Source organism: Hemicordylus capensis, chromosome 1 (assembly GCF_027244095.1).
Source record: "Hemicordylus capensis ecotype Gifberg chromosome 1, rHemCap1.1.pri, whole genome shotgun sequence".
Classification (NCBI taxonomy): domain Eukaryota; kingdom Metazoa; phylum Chordata; class Lepidosauria; order Squamata; family Cordylidae; genus Hemicordylus; species Hemicordylus capensis.
This window is the reverse complement of record NC_069657.1, coordinates 435135990-435157048: the sequence shown is the minus strand read 5'-3', so window position 1 is coordinate 435157048 and position 21059 is coordinate 435135990. Positions and strand designations below refer to the sequence as shown.

Below are 21059 nucleotides of genomic sequence, written 5' to 3'. Positions count from 1 at the left end.
CGCCAAAGGCTCAAAAGGTGGTTCCGTCAGTGACGAAAGTACCAAGGAAAGACTCCACTTCTCTGCTGGCAGGCGAACCGGAGGATACAAATTATTGATGCCTCTCATGAAATCTTTACATCTTGGATGGGTGAAGACCGTCTTTCCATCCCACCCATCATGTTGCGCCGATATAGCTGCCATATGCACCTTAATCGAGACATTCACTAGGCCGCTTTGTTTCAGAGTTGTTAAGTACAGGACGACAGCTTTCAGGCTTGCTTCCTTGGGGTTATAGCCCCTCGAGGCAGCATGCGCCGTAAACCTGCACCATTTTGCCTGATAGCTCCGCCTAGTTGATAGTTTACGGGTATTTAGGAGAATCTTCTTTAGAAGCCGATCCTCCATGCTATGAGACTCAGCATGGACAAATTGGGGTGCAGCACCTCTCCTTGGTCCTGAGATACCAGACCTGCCCACTGTGGCAACCTCCTGTACCTGCCCTGGGACAGTCTGAGTAGCAGCGTGTACCATGGCTGACTTGGCCACCAAGGGGCAATAACTATCGCTTGAGACTTGTCTTGCAGAAGTTTGGCCACCACCCTGGGCAGCATTGGAGTTGGATGATAGCCATAAAGCAGCTGATGGTTCCATTGATACTGAAGTGCATCCCCCTTTGAATCTGGGCCGATTCCCATCATGGAGCAATAGTGATCGCACTTGCTGTTGTTGCATGTTGCGAAGAGATCCAACTTTGGTTTGCCCCAAGAATGGAATATCTGTTCCATTATCACTGGGTTCAACTCCCATTTGTGCTGATCCAGCACTAGTTCCCGGCTCAAAGAGTCCGCCAAAACGTTCATGGTGCCCTTGATATGAATGGCAATGGGATAGATTTTGCGTGGAATGCACCAATTCCACAACTGAAGACTGAGGCTGCACAATGACCTGGAAACCGTCCCGCCTTGTTTGTTGACATACGCAATGGCTGTTGTATTGTCCATCTGAAGCTGGACGGTCTGCCCCACGAGTTTCTCCTGGAAGGCAACCAAGGCCTTGTACGCAGCCAGAAGTTCTAAAAAGTTGATATGCAGAAGTCTCTCTTTCAACGTCCATGGACCCTGAACCTTGTGTTGCAGCAGATGTGCACCCCAGCCTTGCAACAAAGCATCTGAGGTTACCATGGCGGTTGGTTTCAGCGACTCGAACTGTATGCCGTTGAGCATGTTTGACTCCTTTGTCCACCACGTCAGTGAGGCAAGCACCGTGACTGGCAGTGTCAGCCGTTTGGATTGTGCATCCAGCCTTGGCCTGTAAGCTCTCAAAAACCAAAGCTGCAACTTGCGCATGCGAAGCCTTGCATACAAAACCGTGGTTGTGCAGGACGCCATCAGACCGAGATTAACCTGTATCGTTCTTGCCCTCTGTACCGGATGACTCTGACACATGAGGATGGGCGTCTGTAGGCATGAAAACTGAACTCTCGGCAGAAAAGCCCTCTGGGCTGTCCTGTCTAACAGTGCCCCAATATATTGAAGGCATTTCGCTGGTTGTATAAAGGATTTCTCCCAATTGATGTACACACCCAGATCGCTCAACAGGGTCGTTACCATGTGTACATGCTCTTGCATTTTTTCCCGTGTATTGGCTGTCAGCAGCCAGTCATCCAAGTACAGAAAAATGGACAGTCCTTTTGTTCGGAGATAGGCTATTATCACCACGACACACTTCGTGAACATGCGTGGGGTGCTGACCAGGCCGAATGGTAGGACGTTGTACTGATAAACTTCACTTCCCATAGTGAAGCGGAGGAACTTACAGTGGTTCTCCTGAATGCCTATATGGAAGTAAGCATCCTTCAAATTGAGCGTTGCAATCCAATTCTCCCCATGAAGGAGCACAAGGATGGCTTGCAACGTTGTCATCCTGAATTTCTTTACCTCGATGTATTGATTTAGGCCCCGGAGATCCATAATAGGTCTTATGCCCCCATCGCGCTTGGGGACTTGGAAATAGCGAGAATAAAGGCCTGACTGGCTGAGGGCCCAATTGACCGGCGATATTGCCCCTTTCATCAAAAACTTTTCCACCTCCTCCCTCAGGACAGGGGTTTCCAGAGTGTACTTCACGCCCAGAAACGGAGGATACTCCTCGAACTCTAGCACATAGCCCGTCGCCACTATGCACAAGACCCACCGGTCTGATGTTATGTGGTGCCACGCTTGAGCATGGCTTGCCAGTTTGATAGTAACTCTGGCATAGTTCAAGGAGATGGTGTTCCTTGCTTTGATGTTGATCAGGTTGTTTTGTGGGGGCGGGTCGCGTGATGGCAGTGGGCTCTCCTTCAGATCAAAGCTGCTGCTTTGATTGTGGTGCTCTTTTAGTTTGGCCAGACTGGCTGGTTCTGTTCTTGGGATAATAAGGGCGCTTGTTACTGTTCCCAAACCGCTGGAAAGGTCGTCTAAAGTCTCTTTTATCCGACTGTCGGTAACTGCCCTGACGTCTTTGATACTGATTGTACTGACCAAATGGGCGGTATCTGTTCGTATATCGAGGGTTGGTAAAAGAGCGTGCGGTGTTCTGCGATTTCTTCCATTGCTCCATGTTTTCATCGGTCTTGTCTGAAAACAGGCCCGCACCATCAAATGGAAGATTCTCAATCCTATCCCTCATATCCTGCTGCAAGCCCGTAGCTCGCAGCCAGGCGTGCCGTATCAGAGTAATAGACGAAGTCAGTGTCCGGGATTCCGACTCAGCTAAGTGCTTTGCATTAGCCAGTTGCTGACAGGTAGCTGCAGTCGATTTCGCAAATACAGCCACAAATCTTTTCAAAAATTCTCCAGGATCCAGTTTTGAACGCTGATCGTACAGAGCCTCCCACAGGGAATGTGTGTATCTTGCTTGGCAAACCACATAGTTGGCAATTTTGATGGACAAACAGGCCATCGGGTAAGTGCGTCTTCCCAGAACATCTAACTTATGGCCCTCCTGGTCCGCAGGTGTGGTGTGACGTTTGCCGCCCTTAGAAGTCGTTGCACAATCAACTACCAACCAATTTGGAGCAGGGTGATGTACCAAATATGTGTTCTCCTCCTCCTGGACACGATAAAGAGCCTCCAAACGTTTCGAGGTTGGTGCTGACGTCTGGAGTACCTACCAAGCCGACTTTGCTGCCCTGGTGATATGAGGCAGCATAGGTAAGTATACCGGCTTCAAACCCGAGGCCGCCTTCATCATGTTATAGACAGGGTCCTCTAAGTCACTGGTCTTCTCTTTCAGGTCAGGCCCAAAACCTGAGCCATCTCTGCCACTTACTGATGGTAGCCCTTCATTTCTTCATTGGGTGAAACCGATGGAACAACCACAACATTAGAATCAGGATCTGGGAGGGCAGGTGCCTCTCGGTCGTCCGGATCCGGGGTTGAGTCTGAGGCGTAATCATCCTCTATATCATCATCTTCACCATCATCAGATGGGACAAGAGAGTTCCCCATGCCATTCAAGGTCACATGGACAGGTACGTATGTCGTCTGAGTCGCTGCTTGGTGCAGGGTGGAAGGAAGAACCCATGGTACATTCGTTTGCAGGGAAACCGAGCGTTGACGCGGTAAAGGCACCGATGCTTGAACAGCCATTTCTATTCACTGCACTGGCGTCAACCATCACCGAATGAGGGTCCTGCAATCCGTGTACCCTTCGTTGACAATGAAGGTGTCTTAGGAATATGTCCAGGGAGGTAATCACCCACAAGAAAACCCGTAAAGGTGCCCGTCGAGGGTGTACTCTCCTCAGAGTTTAGCATGTGGGCTAGTCTGCTAGCTTCTCGCTCGCTTGCCCCTGGTGTGGCTGGGGATGGCCCCGGTATAGCTTGAATCACCGACGCCGACTCATCCTTGATGCCGATGTGCTCAACGTCGGGGTCGTCGTCGGGTTCAGTGTCTTCAATCACTGCGACTGTCGATTCCGGAGCCATGACCGACATCGACGTCGAAGGGTGAGTGAGGGGTGTGGTCTCATGTCGACGTCGAGTCTCTGGACTTGAAGCCTGCCTCGCAGACTCCAACCTGGTTTCATTCAATGCCGACTGCTCACAATGCCGAGCGCTTCACAGTCTATGCCCAGGAGTCAGAGGGGATTGATAGGGCATTGGAGACGGAGACAACGACACCGCTCTGCATCAAGGAATTACATAGTCTTGTAGCCTCGAAGGCGAAGGAGTACGTTCCAAAACCTGGTCATGGTGTTTGAGCTTCTTGTGGGCGGCGCTGTGCCCAGAGGCGTCACCCTTGTGCTTTCTCTTCATGCCTGACCGATGATCCTCCGGTCGTTTAAAAGTCGATGAGGATTCCGACGCCGAGACGCCCGATGACCTCGATGTCGAGGCGGCCGATGTCGATGAGGCCCCTTTCAACTCTTTCGATCTGCCCGGGTCTTTAGACTGCGCTTTCGGTGCAGGACCCGGCGTCGCATCCTTCTGTGCAGCCTTAGGCAACAAAGCGTCCTCCATCAGATAAACCTTAAGGCACACTGCTCGGTTTTTAAGAGTCTGCTTGTTAAATGTGATGCATACCGAGCAAGAAGCCGTATCATGCACCTCCCCAAGGCAAAACAAACAGAGGGTATGGCCGTCTGTTGAGGGGATCTTCCCACGGCAATTAGTGCAAAGTTTAAAAGTTGTCTTCCCGGGATTACTCGCGTTACTCACGCCGCTCATCCTGCTCAGTAGTCGTTCCGTTCCGTGGTCGTAGGGGGAGATCCGAGATCGAGTCTGAGTCAAAAGTGTAAAGAAGAGACGTCGTCAGGTCCGTTCCAAAGGGTCAAAACCATAATGAGTTAATCCAAGCCAAAGTGCAAATTCTTAAGAAAGGTCCTTGTCCAAAAGCCGAAAAAACCAATAACAAACTTTCCATGAGAAGCAACAGTCTCCGAGTACTGATCGCTATGGTGGTCAGAAAAAAACTGAAAATGGAGACGCCTAACCGCCACTAGAGGGTACTGCAGTCACGTGCAGTGGGTGGTTGGCGTTGCGAGGAGCTAACAAATTCTTCCCGAAGCTGATCTGTGCAGGGACAGAACCCATTAGTTATGAATGTTGGAACCACTAACCAGATCATCTAGCATCTGAAGTGCTATATATATAAGGCCTGGTTCTTTAGAAGGCTGGGAAGTAGTGCTGCGTCCCTCTAGCATGCTCATGCCTACCTGTCCAGGAGCCTCACCATTCTCTACCCAATGCTGCTTGAAAACTGCCACCATAGCATTGGCATTGGGGGAGGAGGCAGTGGCAGCTACTGCTGTGAGATTAATGAATTTCAATGTGAAGATGAGCAAAGGAAGAAAAATCCAGATTGGGCGATATGTTGCTCAGAAGGCACAAAAAGAGGTAACTGACTGATAAAGAGGTAACTGACTGATATAGATACTGAAGAGTTTGGCATTTGTATCAGTGGTGTTTTTTAGCAATTAATTCATCATAAATAGAGAGGAAATGTACAAAGGGACTGTCTGAATCCTTATCAAATATAGGCATGCTCCTAAACTTGAACTTAAAATCTTTTTTGTTTTAATCTTCCCTGGTTTCAGTAGTAGAGATCATGAAGATGTTTTGCAGAGGGCTCTGACAGCATACTACATTTGCAGGAGTTTGCTGCTGTTTTGGAAGTATGGTCTACCGAAACTACACTTTTGTTCGTGATATAACCAGCATCATGTGGACAAAAACAAAAAAAAATGAGAGCTTATTTTTGAAAAATAAAATTACAAAATGAGAAAAAAGTCTTGCAGTGACAAGCATCATGGCAAGCATCTCTCCCCTCTCTGACAAGTGTGACAAATCTCCATCCTTCTGAGCTTGGAGCTGGGGTGGGCACTGCTCCTGCAATCATGGTGTCTTTCTGAGGTGCTCCAAGTACCTTCAAAGCGCAGTCAGACATAAGCAAGTGCTTCCCTCCCGCAAGCTGGGAAAGAGTTGGGTATCATTCCTGACCTTGTGCAGTGCTGGAGTGTCTCTAGATCACAACATAATAACAGATAACAAAGCCCCTTCCCTCCCCTGAGCTGAGGCAGATGCAGGATTATGGTGACCACAAATTTTGGCTAGTACCAACACCAGTCAAAGTGTATGGGGTCTGTGGGTGGAACCATTTCTAGTTAAGATGGCAGACTACTTAGACACAACTTGATACATTAGAAAAAGAAAATCCAGGTATATTAAAACTTAGTTTCTCTCTAGAATTTGCATCACATATGAATACTACACATGGGTAAGTTTGACTAATCTTGCAACATTTTCATATATCATTCATAATACTTACTTTTAACAATGGGTGGATTTTTTCTACAGGGAGAAATAACGGATTTCTTCGCTTCCTCTTTTCAATTGCAGACTGCGCATCAGCTATTGCCCACTTATCAATAGGATGGGGAAAACTTTTTTGTACACGATCCTTTTGAAACAAAATATGAAGTACAGTTAAATATATAAACTTATGTTCAAATAGTGTTTTCTGAGTGTTCTGAATCACTGAAAGCTAGAGTAAGGAAACATTACCGAATTTTTTAATGGACTATCTATCTATCTATCAATTAATTATATTTGTACACCAGCCCAAACTTCCATCTCTGGGTGGTTTACAGCAACATAAAACAAATTAAAACAGAAATGAAAATCTTAAAACAATTTAAAAGCACAAGTCTAGTTAAAAGGTTTGGGTGAATAAATGTGCCTTCAGATACTTTTTTAAAAAGTTGTCAGATGGGGAGGCTCTTATTTCAGCAGAGAGCACGTTCCAGGATCATGGGGCTCATCCCTGTGTAGCCACCAGATGCGCTGGTGGTAACTGCAGAAGAACCACTCTGGATGATCTCAATGGATGATGGGGCTCATAGTGAAGATGTTTACAGATGTAAATATCCTCTGCCTAAGCTGTTAAGGGCTTTATAGGTTATAACCAACACCCTCCAGTGTAGTTCTTTTAATATAGAAGTAAAAACAGGTTGCTTACATGTAACAGAAACTGAGCGAAGGGACGCCTAACCGCCGCTAGAGGGAACTGCACACACGTGCAGGCGGCGGTTGCAGGCGTCACGAGGAGCCAACGATCTCTGCCCGAGGCTGGTCTGCGCAGGCGCAGAACCCACTACATTTGAATGCTGGAACCACTATCCAGATTATGGTCTTTTCTAGATAACCCAGACACCAACCTGGCTGCCGCATTCTGTACCAACTGCAGTTTCCAAACTATTTTATTTTATTTTACTATGTATGTACAAAGGCAGCACTGCCTAGAAGCTGATAGAAAGCACCTCTGGCCACTGCCTAAACCCAACACACCAGGAAGAGGTTTGGATCCTAGACTCTGTACCTTTTCCTTCTGGTGAAGTGTGACCCCATCTAGAAACAGGCATTCAAAATTGTCTTCAGTACCTCTGTCTTATTTGGATTCAACTTCAGTTTGTTATCCTTCATCGTGCCCATTACCACCTCCAGGCAGGCATTTAAGGTAGTTATGCCATTTCCCAATGAGGTTGATATGAAGAAACAGATCTGGGTGTTCATCAACATATTGATACCCTGCACCACACCTCCTGATGATCTCTCCCAGCAGTTTCATGTAGATGTTAAAGAGCACTGAAGAGAGTATAGAGCCCTGGGGGACACCATATAAGAGTACCAATGCCTACATTTTTACACCTAATTTTATATACATTACACACACAGACACCAAAATAGAGATTACAACGAACTTTAACAAACTTTTCTTGTACCTCTACATCCAGAAAACTTCTTGGCTGAGCTTGGCACAACATGTTTAATAACTGCAGAATTAACTCCTCAACATATTGCAGAGCATCTTCCTTAGATGACAGCTTAGGATGGACTTGCATCTGAACCTACATTCAATATAAAATTATCAGTCTTACATTTTGTACTACATTTCTAAGGAGCATCTTAGAAAATACTGAGCATTTAAAAGAAAAGTGAGCGAGTAGATAATACACGTTATGAAAAGGCTCATTTATCAGATCAGTCAAGCAGTTTTTTCTAAGTTTCTGGTTCTCATGTTTGTGAAGAGAATCCCTAGAAGTGCAGAAATAACACAGGCAAAAGAGGCAGAGACTACCAGAACTGATGTAGCATTATATTTAAGAGCAAGAAGTTCCCAGCTCAGCCTCAAGTCAGCCATGAACTCAGTGGGCAAGGAGAAAGTCAGAGAATTACTTAGGGTTTTTTGTCATTTGTGAAAATTGGGGAAGGGGGAGAGCTCAAAATTGAGGCCATCAATATGCCTGACCATGATGCAGTACATCCCTAAAAATAAACAGGTCTTGCTCTTGTTGGAGCCTGGATGGAAGACCTCATGGGAATCCTCTATACACTGCCTCAAGTTCAATGATGGAAGGGGGTAGGACATACAACTAAAAATAAATGAAGATGATTTGGGCTTAAAAACAATATGCAAACCTCAGCATTGGATACAAACAGAAGCAACTCATTTTTAGGCAGGAAATAAAAATCCCTATAATGCAATCAAGTAGCAAAATAATTTAGATGTTTGCTTATGCTTTATAAGGATGACTAATTTTGTTTATTAAGTTTATATCCCACTTCACTACAGTAAATAATATAGCCTTAAAAATAATATTCAAGTTTCTCTAATCAGAATCAGTGTCTGAAAGATCCACAGCTTAAGAAAATCTGGACTTTCACTTTGAGCTTCATGGATGTCAGAAGATGGGTTTGTACAAAATTGCAACAAGGTTCTGAGCTCTCTCTCTCTCATCTTAGTTTGTTCCTTGATTGAAAATGTTCAAACATTCATCAGTTTTTCATTGCATGCAAAATACAGAAAACCCAAGGCCAGTAAGAAGCAAGGGGAGTCATTTGAGACTGTTTTATAAAAGGTCTTGGCATCATGTGGCAAGAGCAAAATGCTTGTCAGACTCCCAGATTACACCCCTGCACCAAATGCCCAATATTCTGTATTCTGCAACATCTGCAACTACTTTTTCCAATGTCAAGTTCTAAGGTGCTGTTTATTTACTGATCCAGTCAATTATGGAGTAGCAATGTTCTGTAACTGCCATTAATCACATCTTCTTGCAAAGAAACAATACTGAGAGTTTTACACTTGGAAGAGAACTCTAGCCTATCTCATGAAATCTCCCTAGCACCTGGACAGACCCTTCCATACTCATGCACTTGACTCCAAACTCATTAGCCTTCATACAGGCTTTATCTTACAGTGTTCCCCAAATAGCCATGCTGCATTATGCCAGAGCTTCCATTAGGAATCTCTAAATAAAGCATTGAGTGACACATTCAGAAGATGCATTCAACCTGTGCACAGATACACTGAAAAATTAGCTTGTGAAGGAACATTTTTCCTTGCAGTTAAAGATGGGAAAAGCAGCGGGGATGGGCGAAGCGGTGGGGAGCCAAGAAGAAAGTGGCGCAGACGGGCGGCCAGAAAGCAGCAGTCAGGAGAAGAAGCCGGCCGGCCAGCCAGAAAGCAACTCAAGCGGGCGGCCAAGAAGAAGCCAGCGGCCAACCAGCCAGAAAGCGGTGGGCAGGAGAAAAAGCTGGCCAGCTGGTGAGCAAGAAAGCAGCGTGGGTAGGCAGCCAAGAAGAAGCCGCCTGGCAGGAGAAGCAGCTGGCCGGCGAGCCAGAAAGTGGCGTGGGTGGGGGGGGGAGAAAAAGGCAGCAGATGGGGCGGCGGCAGTGGGTGGGCTGGCCAGAGGCACAAACGCTATGCGCCTGGCCCAGCTAGTTTCTACTATTATGTGGAGGGAGAAACATTTCTCCCTATCCACTCCCAATACAATGCATAATTTTATAGTCCTCTATCACCTTAGTCATCTTTTTTCTAAACTAAAAAACCCAAGGTACTGTAGCCTTGCCTCATAAGAAAAGTGCTCTAGGCCCCTGATCATCTTGGTTGCCCTCTTCTGCACCTTTTCCAATTCTATAATGACCTTTTTGAGATATGGTGACCAGAACTGTGCACATAACTCCAAGTATGGCCAGACCACAGATTTGTAAAGGCATTATATTAGCAGATTTATTTTCAATCCCTTTCCTAATGATTCTGAACATGGAATTTGCCTTTTTCACAGTTGCCGTATACTGAGTGAACACTTTCAAAGAGCTGTCCACCAAGACCCCAGTCCATCTCCTGGTCAGTACCTGGAGAGCAAGGTACTATGCTTTGCTCCTCATTTCTCTCCCCACCCCAGTTTATGGGTCTCTTTGTTGGAGTGCCGGGAATCTAACCTCTGGATTCTCAAAGGGGTTTGGTTTCTTTATTCATGGTTTCTGGAACCACGCCTATAGGCGAGAATAGAATCCCCGCAAATAAAGAGGACCTGCTGTATAAGTGTTCGATTCATGGTAGCAGATTAGTTTAGGGATGGTTATAATGGTAGGTAGAAGTTAGCATTCCAGCATCTATTAGGTAGTAACCTGGATATAGATATCAGTAAACCCAAAACCTTTGATTTAAGATAAAAGATAAGGTGGCTACAATTTTCAATTGTGCTTTAAAAAGCATGGAAGCTGCAAGCTAAGGTACTCATCTTAACTCCCATGCCATTCAAGCTACAAAGGCTAGGTAGAGGCTCACAAATATATCCACAGCTTCCCAGGAATAGGTTGCTAAATCAATATCTTACACTAGATTTTCATTCTCATAGCATCCAGCTGTAGTCCTGAAATAACCTGCACCAGAGTTCACTCTAACAGGGATTCCTAGATGTAGTTCACTACAACTTCCATAATCCCCAAGCAAAAGCCATTGGAGCTGGAGATTCTGGGAGCTGTAGTCAACAACATTTGGAAATCCCTGTTAGAGGAAACACTGACCTGCACTGAATTGCGTTTCAGTCCTCACACCTTAGCCACAAATGGTACAAGCAGTTGAAGGAATTATTTATTTATTTATTTGATTTCTATACCGCCCTTCCAAAAATGGCTCAGAACAGTTTACACATAGAAACAATAAATAAATAAGATGGATCCCTGAGCCCAAAGGGCTCACAATCTAAAAAGAAACATAAGATAGACACCAGCAACAGTCACTGGAGGTACTGTGCTGGGGGTGGATAGGGTCAGTTATTCTCCCCCTGCTAAATAAAGAGAATCACCACATTAAAAAGTGCCTCTTTGCCAAGTTTACAGGAATTGCATACTGTTAGATCAAGTCTGATTCCTCCCAAGCATTTAAGAGGAACCTTTCCAAACCTGAAACGTGATGTGTTGATAGCATGTCTGCAAACAGAAAAGATTGCATAACATGACACATTTCCTCTCCCTATAAAAGCAAAACAATAAAAAATTAAGGGGGAAATAAATATGTTTGCATTATGCTCCCTCTTATTTGGCTTAGTTCTGAACATGCTGCACTGGTTGCTCAATTTCTCCTTTTGTATTTGCATTTTTAGTTAGCTGCCACCTCAACTTGCTTTGTTCTTGAACATAATAGGAATATATATCATTACTGTATCAAGTGTCATTGAGTTGCACAGATCATTTGGCAAAACTAATGGTTCTGAGACAACCAGGCAATGCTCTCCAGGTCCTTGTTTTGAATTGTCATGCCATGAAATGCTGTTAACAGTTTCTTGGAGGAACGATATACGAGACTACTACATATCTTGAATTTGTGACTGGACATTTACTATAGTACACAGCATTTGTGGAAAGAACTGACTTGTAGAGGTCCAGACAGAAATTTGTAGGAAATGAATGTGGCTAGATATGGGACCTGCTGGATTTCTAATTGGACATTTACTATACAGGTTTATTATATATTTGAGGGAAATGCTGTGCCTTGTAGAAATGCATTAAGCAGAAATTCATTAGAGCCATCTCTAGCAAGTGATTGGGGAAACTTCATCGGTTGGATTTCTTCATGGAGGCATCCCCTCCCTAGCCCTATCTTAAGCTGAAAGACCAAGGCAGTGTGTAAGTGCATGCAAGAAAAGTATAACAGTGACTCCCATTGCTGGCTAAGTGGACTCTCCTGCTCTTGTATGGTCTCATGCTTCACTGCTTCAATGGCAAGAGAAAGCAGCCCACTAACAGAAAAGGGAGAAGGGGACTCCTTTGGTTTAACTATAGAAGTGCCAGAGTGCTCCTAGACTCTATGTTCAAACTATGAACCAAACTATGTTCAGAACCAGGAAGTCATTCTCCAGAACTTGCCCCTCCCAGTTCTGGCTTGAGACCTTTAAGTAGGCAAAACAATGGATCTGCATTTTTAACTGATATTTATTTATTTATTTGAAACATTTAATATACCGCCCACTCCGTAGACTATGGGCAGTGTACAAAAACATGCAAAACAAGGCAAAAATTACATTCTAAATTAAAAACTAAAGTAACTAACAAAACAAACAAACAAAAAACAAATAAGTAAACAAGTAGTAAGTAAAAAAGATATGGAGCCTTCAGAGGTTCCCAGGAAATTCTGGATAGATTTTTTTCTTCAAAACACAGGATTATGCTGGAGAGAGAGAGAGAGAGAGAGAGAGAGAGAGAGAGAGAGAGAGAGAGAGAGAGATATATATATGGCACATTTTTAAAAAAAAACAGATATGTTATCTGATGGCTAACACTTGTCTTCTAGTGTTTAAAGGTCAAATTTTAGACTACTGAATCTCAGCCATTTTACTTCACATCTGCACCAGATTTGGGGGGGTGATGTCCAATGTTCGCTCTAACAAGAATTCCCAGATGTTAACTGCAGCTCCCAGAATCCCCAAGCAAAAGCTATTGTAGCTGGGGATTCTGGAAGTTGTAGTTAACAACATCTGGGAATCCCTGTTAGAGGGAACACTAGTGGTGTCACTTGTCAACTAGCTGATGTCTGCAAATGTTCAGGTAGGTTGAACAGATGGTTTTGATTTTATGACCAACAGAATGTTCAGGGTGTATAAGAGTAAAATGTTGAGACAACTCAGCTATACTGCCCCTACTGTGGCAGTATAATGAAACTGAGAACAGTGTCAAGTTGCTTTCTGCAAGTCTGCAGAACTTCATGTTTATTACAAATTTCATTTTGAATCTACATTTTTTCAACCACAAACACTTTGCTCCTATAACAGAATTTTAACAGGAGAAAATTTAAAATGTAACACTATAGTATTAGTCCTCATCAAAACTACTGAATTAGGAATAAATTTAGAATTGCATACAAGGCCTTCCTTTAGTAGGTACATACTGAAGCTAATAAATGGAGCTGCTAGGTGACATTTGTACAAGACGACCAAGGTGTATTCTTAGTCTGAAACTACTTGAGTCACTGCACTACATTCCATTGTAAAGTTCTTTAGACAGCACAGTGCTGTCCTGTGACCCATTATTTCAGCTCAACACAAATTTACATACCTCAAGGCACATTTGCTGTTCCAATTATTCCTTATATTACAACCACAACAGCCCATCTAATATTGAAAATGGCATAAAACTAAAAACTAAACAAGCCACTCAAATTCTAAACCAGTGAAATCAAAATATTCTTATATTATAAAATCTAAACTTCAAATGAAATGTTTCATGTATACAAACATTGACAAAAATGTCAGTATGAGTTTTAAGACATATCTTAAATCCATCTTATTTATTTATTATTTCTCCGTGTACACCGCCCTGAGCCATTTTTGGAAGAGATCCAACTTATTTGGAAGAGATCCATCTTCCATTTTTGGAGGAGATCCATCTTTTTTATTTATTATTTCTCTGTGTAAACCGCCCTGAGTCATTTTTGGAAGGGCGGTATAGAAATCAAATCAAATCAAATCAAATCAAAATCAATAAAATATCTACGTGTTAATGCCTACAAATTATTATTTTAGAACACCTGGTTTGCATTTGAAACATGTGTGAACACTTTAAGATATTACCCTTAGAGGATGGGACTGCTCTGGGAAGAGCATCTGCATGCTTGCATGCAGAAAGTTCCAAGTTCCCTTCCTGGCATCTCCAAGATAGGGCTGAGAGAGACTACTGCCTGCAACCTTGGAGAAGCCACTGCCAGTCTGTGTAGACAATACTGAGCTAGATGAACCAATCGGCCGACTCTATATATGACAGCTTCCTATGTTCCTAGATCTCATACACAACTATGGAAACAGTATGTAATTAATACAAGAAGAATGTTAGACTACTTTCCATGCACAAGTCCCACATAAAATGATAAAGCTAAACGGATATTATTTGACATTCAGCCTAACTCACCTGTAGCACTATCAGTTTTAATAGTCTCTCCTTCCCTTTGAAGTACATTGTGCTTCCATAAATATGCCCCTGACCAGTCACATGACCTTCGAGGACATATTTTCAGGAGACACATGCACTTCAGAGAGAAGGGGAGATCAGTAAAAAATGTCCCCACCACACTAGAACTGTATTACTCTGGATGTTTATCACTGCAATCCTAAGCACCTTTACTTTAGGTGTATATTCTATGGAATATTAAAATGATATTCCAAGCACAGTGTAGTTACAATTGAACTCCAAACTCAAGTCTGGATTCTCACTCGAGACTCTAAGGCAACAAATATTGTCCATGAGATAAAATATGCCGGCAACTGAAAGTCATATCCACAGATCCACATAAAAGCCACTGAACTCAGTGAGGTTTCAACATGGAGATAATCTGTTTTACTCCCCAGATTGTCTTTCAACATAGAGTAAAGCCAATCAAACTTTTATGCAGTTTGAAAACAAAACACAGCCTTGCCTATAAGCTTTTCATCTTACTTCTTAGTTAAGATATAGCAGCACAGCACAGGAATTATCCCATTATCAGTCTGTAGTCTCATTGCATTTCACAAAACCAAGTATTAAATAACAAAACTCTAGTTAGTGTTATAATTTCTGAATCACAATAGTGAGAAACCTCGTTACTTTCAGTGTAATGCGACAATATTAACAACCACTGAATTCATTAATGTCAAGTTTTTTTAAAACCTTAGAGCAGTTGTAAAAGTACTAGTGACAGCTCACTGAGATTGGTGCATTTTCAATATCTTAACTGTGGCAAGACAGGGAGAATGCAACAGGCCAGTACACTTCCTCCCATTCCCTTTTGAGAGCTAATCATTATGCTGGTTTGCACTGATGGTAGTGCTAGCCTTGTTTTAAATTTAACTTGTTTGAACAAGGTTAGGAGCTAGTTTTCAAACACTGGTTAGTATTTATTTTGGTTTAGGTAGAACATTACATTATAGTGAGCTCACAAAAAAGGGAAGGGGGAATTAATATAAGAGAGAGAAGAAAAAGAGCAACACATGATTGGGAAGATTATATCTGCTTTCTAGTTTAACTGATCTATTGCTTCCATTTCTGCTTTGGATTACTACAAATGCCAGTGATAGTGTGTAAATAATGTTTATAATATCTTTAACTGTGAGGGGAGAAAGTGATTCCAGAGTCACTAGATGAGAACTAAAAGCAATAGTAATACAAAGTATACACCTCAATTGCTGAAGTAAACAGATATACCAATTCTGCAATGTATTAGGTTATGCACTGTAAATTATGAAGGACTTTTTGTGGTTGTGGTGCTCCACAAGGTACTATTTCTAATGGAAGAACCACCTTTTCAGGGATACATGAGCTTGCGCAAAACATAGTGCAAAAGGTTGCTCAAGAGGTCATGCCATATATCATGTAACATGTTACTACCCTGTTTCCCCGAAAGTAAGACCTACCCCACAAGTAAGACCTAGCAGTAATTTCTGATGTACCGCTAATTGCCCTAGTGCATTTTTTGGGGCTAAAATTAATATAAGACACTGTCTTATTTTCAGGGAAACACGGTATATTGGTATTGTTATTATTAACTACATTTTTATACAACCTTTCTGCCTTGACAAAGGCACCCAAAGCAGTTTACAATATTAAAATAAGCAAATAACAGATTAATAAAAAGTTGTCTCAGGCTGTTGGTCTTTTCAGGAGCTGAGGACAAGAGCTCCCTGGCCTGGGCGCCTCCTTTCATGTCTTCCTTTCAGGGCACTCTGGTCTTTCTGTACTCCTGGGAAAGTAGGGGGTGGGAAGGGTTGCCCCAACAGTCCTCATAGGCCAGAGTTGGTCTCTATGGGGGCTGATGTTTATGCTCTCCCCTGCCCTGGGTGCCTTCCTTCTTGCCTTCCTTTCAGGGCACACTTTGTAGGGGTGTTGTAAAACATGCTTTCCCACCTGCAGCTACCACTATGGTGATTAATTTAGAATATTTAAATATCGTAGTGAAACATCTTCCACTAATGCAAGAACTTAGTCTGGACAGAGGTTACTTCATATTCCTCATGTTCATATTCCTACTACTTCCACACAGGTCCTGCTATGTCTACTTTGGGCATGTTAACTGTTGCATAAGAAAACTCATGTCACAATAAAGCGATTAGTCAATGAGCCACAGCACTTAATCTGGGATTTAAAAACCTGCAACAGAAGGGTGTCAAATCACTGAACAGAATTCTCTCAGTCCAATCTTTCACTTCAGACTCCTACTGTCTCTTCAGTGTGGACAAGTCTTTCATACTCTTTCATGGAAGACAGACCCACCAATGGCTACGAGTAGAGATGTGCCTGAACGGGTTCAGGCAGCCGTGGGCAGGGTGGGAAGCGGTTCCTGTAGGAAGCAGGTCCTTACTGCTCCGCTGCAGCCCCGCCGCTTTCCCAGACAGCACTCGCTATACCAAAAGCGGCACACAGGCCGCAGGGAACACCGCAGCTGCGTGCATGCAGTGAGTGCTGTGCCCAGAAAAGCAGTGGGATGCACTGTTCCCTCTAAGGCATGCACACGTGCGCACACTCACAAGTTTTTGGATGTCCATTCAGTTCATTTTAGATCCTGCTCAGGTTGAATCAGGAAGGCCCCATTCTGAATGCAGGTGCATGCACACTGCCTTGATACTGCCACCCAGAACAAAACTGATTCCTCACAGAGAATAAAAAAATTAGAGGGACCACTGGTGGGGTGGCAACAGAAAAGTAAGGACCTGCTTGCCTGCTTCTTAATGCAACTGCTCCCTGCCTCACCAAACTGGTTCGTCTGTGGGAGCCCGAGCTGATTCGGTGGTTCCCTAAGGAGGTACTGAACCGGTTTGTGCACTTCCCTAAGCTACAAGATGAATCCTCATATTGAAAGGCTCCCCAAATTTGATTGCTAGTAGCTCCAGAGTCAATCCAGGATAGCTCTGTTTATTGTGTATTTGTACAAATAAGGCTGTAGAATATTTGGAGAATGATAGCTGGACACACATATTTGTATAGAGTAGTATGTAATTTAATAATACCTAGTAGTTTTATTGTACTTTGTATACTGATGCAGAAGTGCAATACAACCTTGGTGACTGGTAGACCAAGCATTAAAATGCAGCCTCAGGATAAGGAAAGCAGGCTTCTCAAATTTGTGCTACTGATTCAATAAATAGCTAGATACTATGTTTGGATTAACTCTTCCTAGTACTCAGTTAACACAGTTACTCGGTTAGCACAGCAATCATGAAGCAGAAGTCCAGGATTCAAAACAAAGCTTCACTACAAATACCCTGGGCAAGTTGGAGTTGACACAAATTCCCAGGACAAATCAGAGTTCCTTCTCACGGTGAGAAGGAAAGAGTTACCTGAATGGATATTGAGGGACAGATTGTTTTACAAACCTAAATGAACACATGCATTTCGAGGACAAACTCCCTCATGTTCAATCCTAAAGATCTGACCCCAAAAATGTTTAAGAGCTCACAAAGCTTTTTAGTTTTACCCAAAACCCTTCTCTAAAATAGCAGGGTAGGGGATCTGGATGAATAACTTTTGTTTCTTTAAAGTTAATCCAATAAAATATAATTTTTCTTTTTTATATCACTCAGAAGATGAGAACCAGGGGCGTAACTACCATTAGGCAAGGGGAGGTGGCTGCCTGGGGGCCCCCATGCCTCGAGGGGCCCCCCAGAGGCAAGTCACACGTGAAGTGAGTGTGTGTGTATCAGCGAGGGGCCCATTTTAAAATTTTGTCTCTGGGCCCACTCCAGCCTCGTTACGCCCCTGATGAGAACCACTGGCACAACAGATTCCCACAGATCAGAATTACTGTCACTTAATGTCAAACTTCAGAAAACTCTGAACAAACAGATCTAGAACAGCTACAATGATACTTAAATACATTGAAAAGGGGCACAGCAGCAAGTTACACTATGTTCTTCGTAGGCAAGTATGTCTTAGTGACTTGTGATATTCCAGTTTGACTTAAAGATCCTGTGTAACTCAAACACATATCTATACTACCTAATACATTTGTACACACATTCTAACCAATACAATCTTATATGAACCATTTCAAAACCTGCCTCTCTTTCACTTCCATTACAAACTCTACAAAAGGCCTTCCTACTCCTAACTCTCACATACTATATTTTGCATTCCTGCTATATTTAATAATCTTTTAAACTTGGTGCATACTTCAATTCATATGTGCCTACAGACCTGCTACTTACAGCTAAGTTCCTACTAGACAGGATCTAGCCTTCCTAGAAGATCACTTCCAGAAGTGAATGAAAGTCAGTGAGCGAAGTTCCCTTGTAAAATGCTCTCCCTGCCGGGGCTCTGTTGACACATGAACACCACGTTCAAAACGTGTCTTTTGCTTCTAAACTGGCAACTAGGAATAAGGGAGCCGATTAGGCCTAGTTCCCAACTATGAGAAACAGTCACTTCTTGCATCTCAGTTGTTGCTGAAAAAAGCTCACATCTCAATAAAGCAGCTGAATAAAAGAGAGAGAAATGGTGAGAGACAAAAGGTGTACGCTTGCTCAGGAACAAGACAGCAAGCATCAAGAATCTGGTGAAAGTCCCGTACAATTTGAGTGATCATACTAAACAAGTGCAAGTGTCCAAAGAGGGAAAGATATATTTGAAAGATGACAATCTGCTAAAAGGGGTTCACAGCATTCACTTGTGCACGGTTTAAAACATGGTGGGCAGAGATCGCTTTTCAGTCACTGACAAAATTCATCAGAATACTCAGCAGTCACGTGAATGTCAACATTCACCAGACGTGGAACGTTCGCTACACGCACACACACAATGTTGTGCATGCACACACACGACGGATGCCAGGCCAGCTCGTTCCCCACCCATCACGCCTCTCCGCGGCCTTTTTCAATCCAAGCCCCTTTGGGGAAGGGAAGAGCCATTCACCTCCTTGCCACCCCTCACCCCCAGGCCAGCGGGCCCCTCTCCGCGGCTCACCTTTTTCAGGGCGGGCATGAGCAGCCCCCGCCACTTGGGCGCGTTCTCTTCGCTGAAGAACTCGTACTGGAGCGGCGGCGCCTGCATCTTGCTGGCCCCGTCCCGTCCCCTGTGAGGGGAACCGAGGGGAGTCACTGCTGTGGCCGAGGCCGGCGCTGTTCCCAGCCACGGAGAAGCGGCGGCGGCGGGCGACACCCGGAACCTGAGGAGGGCCGAAGCAGCGGGAGCCGCCGGGGGCGGCAGCGGCAAGAATCAACGTCGGGGGGCGGCGGCGACATCCCTTCCGCGGTCACCCACCGCCCGGCCCGGCCTTGTCTCACTCGGCTCTGGGGCCGGTCTGGGACAAGACACTCGCGGGCATCCTTTGCCTTGCCCTGACAGGACAGGGGCTGGCAGAGACAGAATGGACAGGCAACGGCAGGAAAGAGACGGTTACGCAGGGGCGGGGGGAGAGGGGCGGGGTCCCGTGCGCGGCTTTGAACTCCTCGGCGTTCCTTCCAAGCCGTGACGGTTACAACCGCCGCCAGCGCCTGCGCAGTGGACGCAGGGGTTGTCGGGGGCATGCGCAGTTGGGGTGCTCCGCGCTCCCTTCCCTTTCCCCCCACCCCTTGTTCGCTTTGCTTTCCCTTTTCCGTTTCTCTCCCCCGCCCCACTTCCTTTTTGGTGCGGAAGTGAGAGTTTGAACTCAACTACTCGTTCGCAATCAAGGCTTGCCAGTCGAAAACCGAGTGTGCTGCTCGGGTGAAGTGTGCTTCTCCATTGGAAGGGTAGCCTCAGCAGATGGGCTAGCCTAGCTCCTTCTCCTGGATCGATCGCGGGGTCCAGAAAGTTAGCTCCCCCCGTGGGAGGGGCAGCCTTCCCTTCCCAGACCGGCCCTGCCTAGTAAGCTGGTCGGATGCGAGGAGGCTTTTCTCCGACGTCGGAGGCTTCTCCCTCTTTCGCTCCCCTTTGGTTGGTCAAGCTAAGGCTGGGGCCTAGCATAAGGCTAAGAGGGAGTCCGGTTTTTCGGCTGTGCACTGTGCTTGCAGCGAGGGGGCTTTTTTCTGGTTCATATTGCCTCATTGCAACCCTGAAAAATCCCTTAAAAGGGATTCAGGGGCGATCTAGGAAATTACAGGCTGGTTAGCTTAACGTCTATTCCAGACAAATTGATGGAAAACATCCTCAAGGATAAAATTGTAAAGCACATAGAAGAACAGGCCTTGCTGAGAGAACCAGCATGGCTTCCACAAAGGGAAATCTTGCCTCACAAACCTTCTGGAGTTCTTTGAGAGTGTCAACAAGTGTGTGGTTCAAGGTGATCCAGTTGACATAGTGATGTGAATTCGGTTCGTCCCTGGGTCTGCCTTTTAGTCAATCAAACAGACTCAGTGGGAATCAATTAGAGGCATTTTATTGCACTGCAGTTGCAACAGGTAATCAGAGGGCTTTACGCTCTCAAACTGATTACAAATTGGTTATAGGTGCATCTTACATTTATACAAACAATCTGAATGATGCTGATACCCTAGACATAGTATATGTGGCAACAAAATGGTGGACTAAGTATCTAGTACGCATGCGAATGATTCATTGTTCATCAGGTGATCACTCCTTATTTGGTTACATCCTGTTTTCTTAACTGTCAGCAAAAGAACAGTGAGAATCCTGTGAGAACCAAGTTTCATTAGATACAATTTAGTGGAGAGAGATAATGATGTTGATCATGTGAGGCCGTGATGTTCCTGAGCTGGGCTGGGGTTACTTTAAGTTAGAGTGAGGTATTCTAAGTAAAATGGAGTTACTTTGGTTTTCTAAAACACATCAATAGTATACCTGGGATTCC

General features: G+C 44.4%; 1 protein-coding gene across 1 annotated transcript in view; it reads right to left on the bottom strand.

Moving 5' to 3' along the window:
* Nucleotides 1-19850, bottom strand: part of SOS1 (SOS Ras/Rac guanine nucleotide exchange factor 1) — a 99721-nt gene extending 79871 nt beyond the window's left edge. The window contains exons 1-3 of the mRNA XM_053242998.1: nt 19235-19850; nt 7747-7872; nt 6294-6425 (exon numbers count right to left, since the gene is read on the bottom strand). Coding sequence (XP_053098973.1) covers nt 6294-6425; nt 7747-7872; nt 19235-19321 — 345 coding nt within the window. The 5' untranslated portion in view covers nt 19322-19850. The remainder of the gene's footprint in view (nt 1-6293; nt 6426-7746; nt 7873-19234) is intronic.
* Nucleotides 19851-21059: the final 1209 nt, after the last annotated feature.